This window comes from Triticum dicoccoides, chromosome 3A (assembly GCF_002162155.2).
Source record: "Triticum dicoccoides isolate Atlit2015 ecotype Zavitan chromosome 3A, WEW_v2.0, whole genome shotgun sequence".
NCBI lineage: Eukaryota > Viridiplantae > Streptophyta > Magnoliopsida > Poales > Poaceae > Triticum > Triticum dicoccoides.
In genome coordinates, this window is record NC_041384.1 from 477,881,596 (window position 1) to 477,896,975 (window position 15,380).

The 15,380-nt window shown below is 49.2% G+C and overlaps 1 protein-coding gene across 1 annotated transcript; it reads right to left on the reverse strand.

Annotated features, from left to right (window-relative positions):
• Positions 1-12,994: 12,994 nt before the first annotated feature.
• On the reverse strand, positions 12,995-14,442 carry LOC119271646 (putative Peroxidase 48). Its single transcript, XM_037553389.1, has 3 exons — positions 14,085-14,442; positions 13,604-13,955; positions 12,995-13,504 (listed from the first exon to the last, which is right to left on the reverse strand). The coding sequence occupies exons 1-3, from the start codon at positions 14,412-14,414 to the stop codon at positions 13,086-13,088; spliced, it is 1,101 nt and encodes a 366-aa protein (XP_037409286.1). The 5' UTR covers positions 14,415-14,442; the 3' UTR covers positions 12,995-13,085.
• Between the last annotated feature and the right edge of the window lie 938 nt (positions 14,443-15,380).

Here is a 15,380-nt window from a genome sequence, read left to right on the forward strand (position 1 = left end):
CTCCTGCTTGATTAATATTGATGATATGGTTAGTACAAGAGTAGATCTACCACAAGATCAAGGAGGCTAAACCCTAGAAGCTAGCCTATGGTATGATTGTTGTGTATGGAGTTGATTGCCTACGGACTACAACCCTCCGGTTTATATAGACACTGGATAGGGTTAGGGTTACACAGAGTCGGTTACAATGGTAGGAGATCTTGAATATCCGCATCGCCAAGCTTGCCTTCCACGCCAAGGAAAGTCCCATCCGGACATGGGACGAAGTCTTCAATCTTGTATCTTCATAGTCCAGGAGTCCGGCTGAAGGTATAGTGTGGCTACCCGAACACCCCCTAATCCAGGACTCCCTCAGTAGCCCCTGAACCAGGCTTCAATGACGACGAGTCCGGTGCGCAAATTTTCTTCGGCATTGCAAGGCGGGTTCCTCCTCCAAGTCCTTCGTAGAAGATTTGTAAACACCAAGAGTAGTGTCCGGCTCTGTAAAATAAGTTTCCACATATTTCCATAGAGAGAATAATAATATTAACACAAATCAAATCTGCTGACGTATTCCGCAGTGCACTATCACACTACGGCCAAGTCCTTTACTCGAATCGTTTTTACTTTTCCACCTCAGCATGTTTTGCGAGGCGGTTTCCTTGGCACGTCTTGTCAAAGCAGAGATCGTGTGCCCCCCTTTTACGGGATTCTCATCAATACAGACGTGGGTAACCCAATCATGCCCGTTAGCATGTTTTCTCGATTAAAGGCGAGTCCCAAACGGTTACGGGGAGGGCTCCTGGTATTCAATCTCTTATAAAGAGACCAAGGCCTTACTCCCTTTTCCAATCTCAAACGAGTTCACCCGTCGCCTCGAGTTCCAACACCCTAGGCTTCAGATTCCAGGCGCTTCGGACCTTCGACAATGTCCGGTTCTGACCTTCAAGGCCGATGGATGCCCTCCTCCGTCACGGAGGAGGACGTGCTAAAGTTGAGAGAGGCTAAGTTCTGGACCGCCGAAATTCCGCATAGGTTTCCTGCTCAAGGGCAGGCTATTCCCAGTCCCAGGCCCGGTGAGAGTGTAGTGTTCATGTCTCACTTCCTTTGGGGGTTAGGCTTCCCGATGGATCCCTTTGTGAGGGGGTTGCTGTTCTATTACGGGCTGGAATTTCATGACTTAGCTCCGGAGTCCATCCTCCACATTTCCTCATTCATCGTTGTGTGCGAAGCGTTCCTCCGCGTTACTCCTCACTTCGGTTTATGGTTCAAGACTTTTGGAGTGGAGCCGAAGATGATCGAGGGACGGCACGCAGAGTGCGGAGGTGCCGTCATTAGTAAGAATGCCAATGCTCCATGGCCCGAGGGCTCTTTTCAAGAGGAGCTCGGCTTGTGGCAACGAGAGTGGTTCTATATCACTGCTCCCAGGAGCGCCAAGTGGGTGGCGCCTCCTGCCTTTCGCTCGGGTCCCCCACCACGGCTAGCGTCACGGGTCAACAAAGGATTAAATTGGGGGTTATCCAAAGACGTGCCCCTGTTGCAGGGCCACATTAGGGATCTCTTAAAAGGAGATCTCAACCTGGTCAGGGTGACGCAGGTCATGCTGATTCGCTGAACATTTCCTGGCAAACATCGCTCCCTTCGTTTGTGGGAGTTTAATCCGGAGGGACCACGAGCTCTCCAGCATTTTATGGGCGCAACACCCGCGGAGATGTATAGATTGTTCTTCGGATCACAAGAAATGTGTCCGGATTTAACCGAGGACGCAGGCCTAAGCTGCAATCGCCCGGATACTCAAGTAAGCAACCTTGTGCCCGGACCTTCTATCTGTGTAATTGTCATAAACTTTCCCCTAAAAGAGCCGTCCTTTTAAACAGGAGTGGATAGCGAAGGCGAAGCTGATCAGGTGTCCAGCTCCCCTTCCTGAAACCAGGCCAGATCCTGTGCTAGTCAGGATGCTGGAGATAATGCCTTTGGAGGGGGAGGACAAGGAAGCTACGGCCTCCTCGAAGGAGGCTGCTCCGAAGGGAGGAACCGACAATTCCTCTCCTAAGGGGAAGAAGAGAGCCGCCTCTGACGACCCGGAAACCATGGCCTCAAAACGGGGGAGAAAATCCTTGTCAGAGGGTCCGACGCCGGGGAGTTCCTCGGCCGGACTACACCCTCAAGGGGATCAGCCCTCCAGCGAGCCGTAAGTGGAGAAAAGATTTTCCTCTTGAGGGATGAGAGAAATCCTTGATTTTACATCTGAGAAGATTAACCGAAATTTTTACCTTGTAGCTCGGACCTCAGCCCTTCTCAGCAGAGCTCGTCTTCGGGGGATCTTCTTTCGGAGATGATGGAGAGCGGGACGCCTCCCCCTGCCATACTGCCTAGCGAAGCGGGCGACCCTGAGGTGTCGTCGCGGAGGGTTTCTCCGAATCCGGCAGGGGCGGAAGATAGCTATGTGGCCCCCCGAGGCTCTCCGCGTCTGGCCTTCGAAAAAGGCCATAGGACGAGTCCGGCACTGTCTGGTGCTCGGCCGGAGGAGCTAAAGATTTTGCTGGGGCGAGCTTCTATCTCAGAAGAGCACCATGCATTGATGGGCACGGTGATTGAAAGGATTTCCTCTGCAGAAAGCGGATTGCATGAGGCCGTCAGAAGTTTACTGACGGGTTTTGAGGTACGTTAGATAATGTACACTTTTGTCAGTTGCGCATAAGTAAGATGCGCCCTGTGTAGATAGTAGCCCCTGAGACTCTGCGCGTTGTCAAGAAATGACGACATGCAGAGGATCATAATCCCAGGTCTAAGATGTCGCCTTTGAATATAGGTGGCGAGGTGTCCGGAATCAAGTCGAACTGATGATGTTGCCGAACTAAAGCGGCAACTGGACGTGGCAGATGCCGACATCGCGCGTGTCAACAAGCGGCTTGATGAGGCTCAAGGTATGTAATTCTTCGGGCGGCATCAGGTAAGAGGAGCTTCATGCCAGTGGCTTACAATGTGTGTGCTTGACGCAGATGGTACGACCGCCGTGGAGAATCTTAGGGCAGTACTTGCCCGAGCTAAGGAGCAGGCCAGAAGAAGCGATGCGGCTGCCAAGAAGGCCCTTGAAGAGCTGAGAGCCGAACAGGCTGCTCACTGCCAAAGCAAAGAAGAGATGGCCGAGATGGCCGAGAAGTTAAAGAGCGTTGCAGACCGTTGCAAACTTCTTGAGAAATAAGACCGGGCGAGACAGACGGACTTAGAGAAGGCCGTTGCCGATGCCAAGGATGCTCGCTCTGTGATGAGAGCTGTGAAAGAGGAGCTGCGTCAGGCCGAACAGATTGCGGCTGGAAAGCCCTTTATGCTGCGGAGGAAGGTTTGTGATCCGAAGTTTGCTTCGTTGGACCGGATGTGGAGTGTGGAGGACACCTATCTGGATTTGGCAGCAAGTGCTGCTGATGCGACCGAACACTTTCGAGATCTGGAAGATCACGAAGTGGAAAAGCTTTTCTGGTCACAGTTCCACAATCCAAAGCATCCACTGGCAGTGGACGATCGCCTGGCTCAATGGGCTGAGCTGAATAGACTGTCTGGACTCGCCATGAAGTACGTCATGGGTCATCTATGGCCTGGGAGATCGGAGCCGAAGAGTTATTTCAGCTTGGTGCAGCAATTCCTTGACGTGGTGCCGCGTATTAATGCAATGAAGAGGTCAGCATGTATAGAGGGCCCAAGGATGGCTCTTGCCCGTGTCAAGACATACTGGGCAGAGATGGAGACCACCATTGTTACATCCCGAGATTCGAACAAAAGCCGAGTATCTTCCGAGCACTATTTTTAGGAAGTTCTTGAAGGCGCTTGTGTAATAGAGACGCAGTGCTCGAAAGATGCTATGTTATGATAGCATATGTAATTATAAAGTAATATTTTGATTACCTGTAGTGGCCTTTTTTATACTTGTGCCTCCAAGTATTGGGAACACCTTCTATGCGGCCGTTTTAAGATATATATATATATAGAGAATCTGAAAGATGGCAGTCGTTGGCTTCAGCCCCCACGCACATAGTGCGGGGGTGCTCGCAGAAGACACATTTTGACACTTAACCCAACGTCTTGGTCCTACAAAGGAGGTGATAGCGTAGTGGGCCAGGCAACCGGACTATAATGCTTTAACACTTTCACTTAGCCATAGGTGTTTGACAATGAGACTCTTTAGGTAGCTCCTTGGTGGCAACTGCGCTCGTCCAAATTCGGGGCGCGTATGTGCCTGACCGGGAAGCGGCCCTTCGTTAAAGCGGAGGAATCCGATAGATTCCGATAGGTCATCGAGTGGCTGACCAGTCTCACGGTACATCATGACAATCAGTTTTCGGCTTTCTCTACTGAGGTGCTCGCCCTGGCCGAACTGGGGGCACAATCGCAGTAGTTCTCCTGGTGCTACCTTAGCCGATAGAGCGGAACGTAAGGTAGCCGAACTCAGGAGCCGGGCAACCCAACATTTGACCAAAGACATGATTCGGAGCTGATGCATATAATGCCAAAACTCGCGACGCCGAACACTCCCTAAGGTGTTCGGTCTTTATGAGTGCGGGCGAAACAACACTCTTTATTAAAAAAGCCCCTAGTGTCCAGGTACATGCAAAAATTCTGACATGGCCACATGCCAAGACGCCAGCCTCCTCCTTGGTTATACTGGAAAGAAAAAACCAGGGGATGTGTAGCAACAAGAGACAGTAAAAAAGATTTACGCAGGGTCTTAATCTAAAAAGAATCCTTTAGGACGGGTCCCTACTACACGTCTGCGCCTGTGTCTCTGTTGTGCCGTATCCTGGACGGGCGCCGCACGACGTTCATCTATAAAAGAGAGGAACTGAGTTCAAAATGAGTCGCGCCGAAAAAGTTTAAAATAAACAAAGTATAAAGTAAGATATACGAGATTGAGCTTTATTGTCTCTTATTGTATATGCGTGGAGCCCCTAGTGTGGGGGTATATGGCTTCTAGGCCTGCATCAATGATGATTTTGCACCGAACTCGTCTATCCGCGTTCGTGGTCTTGAATGACCTATTTTGAAGTTTATTGGCCAGTGAGGCCATTTTGCTGTGGGGCTGTCAAAGCGGCCGCACAGTCCTCCGCTTGGGGAGGCGCACTTTAGTGCTTCCCCTTCAAAGAGATGATGCCTCGTGGACCGGGCATCTTGAGCGTAAGAGATGCGTAATGCGGTATTGCGTTAAAGCGAGCGAAAGCTTCGCGTCCCAGTAGTGCTTGATAGCGACTTGAGAATGGGACGATATGGAAGGTCAGCTTTTTGCGGCGGAGGTTATCGGCCGAGCCGAATGTGACTGTGAGCCGGAGAAAACCCGTACAATGGGTGTCCGGACCAGGTATTACCCCTTGAAAGGAGGTTTTACTGCGGCGGATTCTTGCTGGGTTTATCCCCATGTGCTGGATTGTATCCTGATATATCAGGTTTAGTCCACTGCCGCCGTCCATAAGGACATTTGAAAACTTGAGTCCTCCGATTATTGGATCGAGTATCAAGGCAGTCCAGCCTACATTCTTGATATTCCTAGAATAGTCTAGCTAATCGAAGATGATCGGTTTTCACAACCAGTGGCAGGACCCTTTGGGCCGTGTGGTGCGTACCGTTACGGGCGCCGCATGTTTTGTTATGTGAAGTGAGTTTACTGTTTTTACTTCTTGTGGGAAGTTCTTTTGTTTCCTGGTGCTCTGCTTTTGGGGTTCGTCCTCGTCTTCGCTTGGTGTGTCGAGCCCCTTGTGTTCGGCATTGAGTCTGCCGGATTGTTTGAAAACCCAACAGTCTTTGTGGGTATGGTTAGGAGGCTTCCCGGGAGTACTGTGTATCTGACATATCCTGTCCAGGATTTTACTCAAGTTGGATGGATCGTCCCTGTTATCCTTGGGGGGCGATTTTTCCTGATTTTGTCGTGAGCCTTTGAATCTGGCATTGACTGCCGTGCTCTTCGGACTTTTGTCCTTTGTCCAGCGACGGTCCTTGTTGCGTCGCGATTTTCCGTTTCCATCCCTGGTTTCGGATGTACTTGGGTCGCTGGGGCTGCACCTTGCCAACCAGCTGTCTTCCCCTGCATAAAAGCGGGTCATGAGGCTTGTTAGTGCGGCCATTGTCCTTGGCTTTTCTTGGCCGAGGTGTCTGGTGAGCCATTCGTCTCTGACATTATGCCTGAAAGCTGCTAAGGCTTGGCGTCCGGACAGTCGACTATCTGATTCTTTTTAGTGAGGAATCTATTCCAGAACTGCCGAGCTGATTCTCCGGGTTGTTGAGTTATGTGACTAAGATCGTCTGCATCCGGGGGACGAACGTAGGTCCCTTGAAAGTTTGCTCGGAAAGCATCCTCGAGCTCTTCCGAGCTTCCGATTGTGTTTTCTGGAAGGCTTTTAAGTCAATGCCGAGCTGGCCCTTTAAGCTTAAGGGGTAGATATTTTATGGCGTGGAGATCATCTCCTCTAGCCATGTGTATGTGGAGGATATAATCCTCGATCCAGACTCCAGGGTCTGTTGTTCCATCATATGCCTCTATGTTTATGGGTTTAAATCCCTCTGGGAATTCATAGTCCAGGACCTCATCGGTGAAACATAGGGGGTGTGCGGCGCCCCTGTATTTGGGTGTGCCGGATTCTGATGATGGCTTCATAGCGCTGCTTACGAGAGCTTGTTTTCTTGGCCCATAAATGGACCTGACTGGGCCATGATGCGGACCTTTAAATGGGTTGCATGCCGATCTAGGTGCGGCGCCGCTTGCCGCTTTATCAGGTCGTCTATCCGACCGTGTGGCTTTTTCATTTTTTGAATGCGAGGGCTCTGAGGCCTCTTCGTCGAATTCAGGCAGTAGCTTTCTTTTCGGATAGCTTTTAGTGCAGTGACTGTCGCCGTACTTACCTGTGGTATTGATTACCTTGCTCCATCTGATCCGGAGTGCATCTTCCGCTGTTTTTAGCTTCCGCTTCTGCTTTTTTAGGCTGCGTACAGTTGCAACGAGCCTGCGTTTAAAACGCTCTTGTTCGGCGGGGTCTGATGGTATGACGAATTCGTCGTCCTCGAGGCTTGCCTCGTCTTCGGAGGGAGGCGTATAGTTATCATCCTCGACCTCTCGGTCTGCCGCTCTCTCATGAGGGCTGGCTTCTCCATCATCCTGTGCCGAATTTTGCTGAGGTTGGTGTTCTTCGGCACTATCCGGGGTAGTATTATCTCCCGTGCTGGAATCACCGTTTTTGCTTTGGCGGGATTTAGAGCGGCGCCGCTGACGCCGGCGCTTTGGCTGTTTCTTGGGGGCGTCATCCCCCACTGTCCCATCGCCATCTCCCTCTTTTGGAGTATCCACCATATATATGTCATATGACGAGGTGGCCTTCCAGTGCCCTACAGGTGCTGGTTCTTGTTCGTCTCCTACATCGTCGTCCATGCCGTTGATGTCTTCGGAGTCGAAGTCAAGCGTGTCGGTTAGATCGTCGACAGTGGCTACCAAGTGGGTGGTGGGTGGGCTTTGAATTTCCTCATCGTCCGTATTCCACCCTCGCCGACCGTAGTCCGGCCAGGGCTCTCCTGATAAAGAGAGAGACTTTTGAGAATTCAGGATGTCGCCAAAGGGGGAGTGCTGAAAGATGTCCGCGGCGGTGAACTCCATGATCGGCGCCCAATTGGATTCGATCGGTAGGGGCGCGGGGGGCTCGGAGCTCGGAGAGGAATCCGGCTCCTCGGAGTCACGGGCCATGCGGAGTGCGGGGCTGGAGTTCGGCTCAACCGCCTCTGAGATCGCAGCCCCTGAGGCAGCGTCCAACCGCTGATCCTCAATCGGTGCAGTATGCTCCGAATCAATGGTCGGAACCGATGCGTGTGTGGCCTCCAAGGCGCCGTTCGGTGGCAGAGCTATATCATGCTCATCGAGACAGTGCGACGCGTTTGGCTGTGGCTCGAATCCGTCGAAGATCAAGTCCCCGCGGATGTCGGCCATGTAGTTAAGGCTTCCAAACCTGACCTGATGGCCAGGGGCGTAGCTTTCGATCTGCTCAAGGTGGCCAAGCGCATTGGCCCGCAGTGCGAAGCCGCCGAAGACGAAGATCTGTCCGGGGAAAAAAGTCTCATCCTGGACTGCATCGTTGTTGATGATCGAAGGAGCCATCGGGCCTAAAGGCGACGACACAGAGGAACTCTCAATGAAAGCACCAATGTCGGTGTCAAAACCGGCGGATCTCGGGTAGGGGGTCCCAAACTGTGCGTCTAGGCCGGATGGTAACAGGAGACAGGGGACACTTTGTTTTACCCAGGTTCGGGCCCTCTCGATGGAGGTAAAACCCTACTCCTGCTTGATTAATATTGATGATATGGGTAGTATAAGAGTAGATCTACCACGAGATCAAGGAGGCTAAACCCTAGAAGCTAGCCTATGGTATGATTGTTGTGTATGGAGTTGATTGCCTACGGACTACAACCCTCCGGTTTATATAGACACCGGATAGGGTTAGGGTTACACAGAGTCGGTTACAATGGTAGGAGATCTTGAATATCCGCATCGCCAAGCTTGCCTTCCACACCAAGGAGAGTCCCATCCGGACGGGATGAAGTCTTCAATCTTGTATCTTCATAGTCCAGGAGTCTAGCTGAAGGTATAGTCCGGCTACCCGAACACCCCCTAATCCAGGACTCCCTCACCGGCCCTCCCCCTCCTCCACTCCTTTATATACAGGGAGGGGGCACCCCATAGACACACAAGTTGACCATTGATCTTTTAGTCGTGTACGGTGCCCCCCTCCACCATAATCCACCTCGGTAATATCGTAGCGGTGCTCACGAAGCTCTCCCTCAAAGCTCTACTGGATGTGAGTTCACGGGACATCATCCGAGCCGAACCTGTGCAGATCACAGAGGTGCCGTACCTTCGGTGGTAGATCGGTCGATCATGAAGACGTACGACTATATCAACCGCGTTCTCATAACACTTCCGCTTACGGTCTACGAGGGTACGTAGACAATACTCTCCCCTCTCCTTGCTATGCATCACCATGATCTTGCGTGTGCGTACGATTTTTTTTTTGAAATTACTGCGTTCCCCAACAGCCATCGGTATGTTACTTGCCCGAGATTCGATCATCGGTATCTCCATACCTAGTTCAATCTTATTACCGGCAAGTCTCTTTACTCGTTCCGTAATGCATCATCCCACAACTAACTCATTAGTCACATTGATTGCAAGGCTTATTATGAAGTGCATTACCGAGAGGGCCCAGAGACACCTCTCTGATACTCGGAGTGTCAAATCCTAATCTCGATCTATGCCAACCCAACAAACACCGTCAGAGATACCTGTAGAGCATATTTATAATCACCCAATTATGTTGTGACGTTTGATAGCATACAAGGTATTCCGTCGGTATCCGTGAGTTGCATAATCTCATAGTCAAAGGAATATGTATAAGTCATGAAGAAAGCAATATCAATAAAACTTAACAATCATTATGCTAAGCTAACGGATGGGTCTTGTCCATCACATCATTCTTCTAATGATGTGATCCTGGTAATCAAATGACAACACATGTCTATGGTTAGGAAATATAACCATCTTTGATCAATGAGCTAGTCTAGTAGAGGCTTACTAGGGACACGGTGTTTTGTCTATGTATCCACACATGTATTAAGTTTCCGGTTAATACAATTCTAGCATGAATAATAAACATTTATCATGATATAAGGAAATATAAATAACAACTTTATTATTGTCTCTAGGGCATATTTCCTTCATCTCTCATACAGATTAACGTTAAATCATGCACTCCTTTCATATAGGTGCATGCATCCACAAAACTAAAAGATAACCAGGGTCATAACCATGCATGTTACTTGCACTAAACATAATATAGTGCGATCGAATATGTCATCAACAAATTTCATATAGCCCTCGCATATAATGGCTCAATGCAACACTATATACGTTGATATAAAGTAAACCAAATATTCTGCCATTTTATGCATGCATGCAGAATTCATGTGCATGTCAAAATTAGCTCATAAAAGAGTTATGCCCTATATTGCACGCATGCTAGTAAAACCAACTGGTTAACTATTAAATAAACCTTCATATGATTAAAAAGACAATCACTACATATTGTTAGAATTCATAATGGTTAATGAGCCAGGCATGCACGCGCTGTATGAATGAACATAGTCAAATCATGAATGTTATGCAACGGATATGTTAGCATAGACGAAGTTCAAGGCTCCCCGGGTACACCAACGTCGACGACAATGAGGAGGACTTTTATTTCTACATTTTGTAGTTTTCTTTTATTTCTACATGTTGTAGCACTCATGTCTTGTGATGCTATGTAATAGATATGTTCGAATTCTTAATCAGGGCTCCAAGACCTCCAGCATGCGCTCAACTTCGCGCTCCTTCCCCAACGGTGTCCACGTCTGAAAAAAGATGACATTTGAAGATTACATCAGCGAGATGATTAGGGGATTTTTCTCTATCGCAATCTTGTTACGAATCGTCCAGATAGACCATAGCAGCGCCCATACACAACGTCATACTCCTTGCATTGGACCTCTTCTGGGCTTTAAGCAAGGTGAGCAAATCCGCACCCGAGGAGAGATTCCAGTTCCGCTGAGACGCATCCATAATAGCGCTTCACGCGAACCTAGCTAGGTAGCAACGGAAGAAAACATGGTTTGCGTCCCCCCTAGACCGCAAACTGCACAGTACCCATCAGTCGGGCCGTTTCGCTTAGCCACGTTATAAGATGTCGGGAGGTGGTTTCTAAACATTTGCCACAAGAATTTTTTTATCTTGAGCGGAAGTCCATCCTTCCATAGCCCCTAGCTATATCCAACACATTCCCTTCTGTCAATTTATTGTATAGAGATTGGACTGAGAACTTCCTTGAGGCAGAAAGACTCCAATCAACGGAATCGCCCCCCGAGCCTAGTGTCGTCCCTCCAATCTTGTGAACTAGGTCTTCCCAGACCGCCCCTTTGGCCGGGGAGAGGGCACACACAAAGTGGATGGCGGGAGGGGAATATCGCAATGCCTCGCCCACCATTATGTTTGTGTCAGTGGCCAATTGATAGATGAAGGCGTGGCTTTGCCATAATGGAACGGGCCCCAACCAACAGTCAAGCCAGAACCGAGTGGATTGACCGTTGTCGAATTTCCCATTCACCCTTTCTCTAGTCGATATTTGATCCTACAAGCACATATAACGAAGAGGTAGAGGAAGATGGGATCCCCTCGCCTCAAACCTCTAGAAGGCACAAAAGGCTCTGAAAAAACCCATTCAATTTGACCTGATACCTTATGAAGTGACACATCACATAACCATTTTAATCCACCTTTCTGAAAATCCCATATGGCCACGTACACTTTTCAGGTAGCCTCATTCGACCCTATTGTACGCCTTCATTGTATCTAGTTTAAGAGCAAAAAGTTCTTTTTTCTGGTTCCGACATTGTATAGATTATAAACACTTGTAGGCAATAACGATATTACGGGTAATTAGGCGACCTCCAACAAAGTCACTCCACTCTTCCGAGATAAGAATGGGGTGAACCTTCTTCAGCCTGACAACACCTTCAATGCTATTTTGTAGAGGGCATTACAAAGGCTGACAAATCAAAAATTGTTTTGGCCCTAGGATTTTCGAATCAAAACTAGGATATTGTTGTTTAGCCCTCCCAACTAGCTCATCCTTCCAAAAAGTCCCTTACTACACCACATACATCGTTTCCAAACTCCTCCCGATGTTTCTGATAAAATAACGTCGCAAGGCCATCGTGCCCCAAAACCTTTATGGGATCCTTTTTGTAATAACTCTGTTCTAATATCCGCGTCAATGATCTATGCATCTAATACAATTTTCATTTCGTTAGAGACAAAAGTATGAATATTGTTTTGGTTTTGGAGGTCACGTCAATGACCATAAAATGAGAAGTTGTTCGACTTAATGTGACACACAACTTTCAAGTTTACCACTTTTTCAATGGAACCATATCAAGGATGGTTTTCGCCAACCAACAGTCCAGTTTGTAGGCCTAGAATGGGCCCAATAGGCCTTACTTGTTTTGAGCATCCCCAATAGGCTTGATAATGTATACTTGAGGGAATTTCCTATTCACCGCTCGTTGTGTTGAATTGTCAACGATTCACACAAACGCATCGATGTGAGCGATGAGAGATGGGTCGGCCCACTTCTAGCATTTACTCAGTGTGAGCCCTGGACCATTCTTTTTGTTTGTTTCTTTTGTTGTTTTCTGTTTTTTTTATTATTTTCCTTTTTCGTCTTTTCTGCTTCTTTTTTTATTTGTTTCCATTCTTCACCAAAAGAAATCATGATTTCATAAGAGTGATGCCACTTTAATAAAAATGACAATTTTTTTTAAAAAAATCATGTTTTTATTTTTTAGAATTTCAAGAAAAATTCCGGTTTAAAAAAATGATCACCGATTCAAAAAATGTTCGGGATTTTCAACACTATTCATAATGTAAAATTGTTCAGAATTTCAAAAATGTTCACATATTCAACAAAACATATTTAAAAAATGTTTAAGAATTTCATAAAGTTTTCAAATGTTGTTCGATATTATTGGACAAGGTTTTTAAAATTGATCAGAAAATTTAAAAAATGTTAGTGTTTAATAAAATATTCACTTTTTGCTAAAAACATGTTCACATTCTTCTGCACCCACACTACAGTAATCTTTTTTTTCAGGGAAAAGTAAAAAAAATTGAGGGAAAAGTAATATTTTTTTAGACAACCCCACACTACAGTAATCAGGCTATATATAATCTGAGTGCACAGTATGCGCTCCATGCTTCAATTGGCTTACTGCCAGCCGGGCTGCTCTGTGCGGACTGCTGGTATTGGACGCAACGCGCGGCGTGTAGGAGGTCATACTTGAGCTATCTTTAAAAAAAACGAAAGCGTGTTGCCCTGACAGAAGTGTGTGGCAAAGGAGTAGGTGAGAGTGAGACCGTGAGAGACCTAGCTAGGAGACGAGCTCGCCGGCGAGAATCCTATGAACCACCGTAAACCTTGCTACTATTCGTATGTGATCCAATCTGAGACCGAGTTAGAATCCCTAGCGCTGACAAAAAGCCCTCATGGCTCCTACTCAACGGACTTGGAGCAGCTGATCCGGACCTGCCCGGCCGACCCTGTGAGCGGCGCAAGCGCGGACAGCTTAACCATGGCGTGCGCGAAGTCCTCGCGGAAAGCCTCCTCGCCGCGATGCCCGGACGCGTACGCGCGCACCCACCGCACGGTGCTCCCCGCCGTGAGCTGCTGGTCCGAGCGCAGGATGCCCCGCCCCGCGAGGAGCTTCGCGTAGTAGTGCGCGCCGAACCCCACTTCCCGTCCCTGCCGGTAGTACCCCATCTCCATCGGCGCCGCGCCGTCTCCGCTGCACACGGCCCGCATCTCGCCGACCATGTCCGCGTCCAGGGAGTCGTCCGGCTCGCCGGTCCCGGCGAAGTTGTAGATCCTGTCCCTGAAGAATCTGCACTGCACCTTCCCGATGCTGTGTGCTCCTACAAGCGGGTCGAGTCCAGAAGAATCAATCAATTAACACATAAAATGCGTGTAGTAAGTTCAGCAGGGAGCTCCGATGGACGGACACACGGACGGACCTAAGAGCGCGACGGTCTCGCGCTCGGTGAAGCCGCGGCGGGCGAACGCGCTGAGCGTCATGGCGTAGGTGGCGTTCGGGGCCGGGATGTTCACGTCGTCGTAGAAGCTCCCGGCGCTATCTCGGCGGCCGGTGAGTACTGGGTAGGTCGGCCCGCCCACGAGTACGAGGCTGTCCCGCGCGGCCAGTGCCAAGATGTCGGCGCAGGAGACGGTCCCCGGGCACTGCTTCTCCAGCCTCGCCTTAATTTTGTCGACGGCGCCGAAGCCTCGCAGCGAGCGGTTCGGGGCGGCGTCCTTCTCCGACTTGCCGCCGCCGCCGATCCGGTCCAGCAGCACCGAGGCGTCGCAGCCCTGCATGCGCGCGTCCGGGGACGAAAAGAAAACAGAGCACAGCGTCTTGGCGTGTGCGTACGTGAGCGCGCGCGTGCAGGCAGAAGAGATATCTTGATCTGCGGGGCACGGAGTTCAGTTCGTACGTACGTGGACGAAGCAGTCGTGAAAGAAGAGGCGCACGAGCGCGGCGGCGACGTTGGGGTCGCCGGCGAAGAGCTCCCGCACGGTGGACGCGACGACGGCCTCGGCGTTGGGGCATGTCCCGTCGTAGAACCCGAATGCCAGTTCGTCCGGCGTCGCCTGCGGGGAGGAGAAGGAGAAGGACGACGAGCCGTCGCCGCCGTCTTCCTCGTCGTCGTCGTCGTCGACCAGGAGCGCGTAGGCGGACGGCCTGGCGTCCGTGCAGAGCTTGTCTGTGCACAGGACCAGCGAGACGGCGAGCAAGCAGATGGCTCCCCACAGTGGATGTCGTAACATCGCTCCTTCTGTTGTTCTAACATTCCATTTTGAGTTGGAGGTGTTGCAAGTTAAGGCGTCATGGCGAGGAATTTTAAAACGGCGCGGGAAAATACTTTTGCTTTGTGGGCCTTGGGGTGTTAGGTTCAGGGGAAGAAGGATATACTATCATCACCTGCTTCCGGATCCATTTGATTGACTGTGTTACATTTCGGAAGCTGTGGCTTGTCCTGTGGTTTTGTACAAGAATCTGATTCAGAATGTTGATTCTTGGTAGCACTAAAGAATCATGGTTTTTCACTTTCAGTGAGGTTTGTCCGAACTCACTGAAATTTCAGTCATTTTGGTAGGCACCAAACTGATTTCCTTTCAGTCAAAACATTTCAGTTATTTTAGTATTCAAGTAGCTTTTGGGTTCGAAAATATTTCGGGCAGAATTATAATCAACTAAACTACCGACTTTTAGTGATTTCAATCTGCATTTCGGCGAACCGGCCAAAACGTTGACATGAAATTCAATAAAATATCTATGCATTTTACCAAAAAAAAAATCCAGCTATTCGTGCTGCGATAGATCCTGAATTCATGCGCTATTAGCTGATGCTTCGCTCAAGTGCATAAAGAATAGTTCACCGTTTTGGCAAGTTGCAAGACGTAGAAATATCTTAGCACCATTTTAGGGGCATATGCCGATGGAGAGTGGCATGTTGATCATACAGAATAGTTCTCGTCGGAAAGAAAGAATCGGGTTTCTTTTTAGCGTTTCTTGCACTGCGGCAATTGCAAATCATATAGAGTACTTTAGTTGCCACTTCCATTGCGCAGTTGAACTAACCACCGATGCCCCGTTTTTGCATTGTAAAAGCGTAAAGAAAGGGAAACGGAGCAAGGCAAGAAATGTGATCATCTTCGGAGTGTGGTTCCGGGACCCGTACGAGACGCACTGGTTTCGTTGCATGCATGCGTCCCAATTGCAGACGTGCCCAA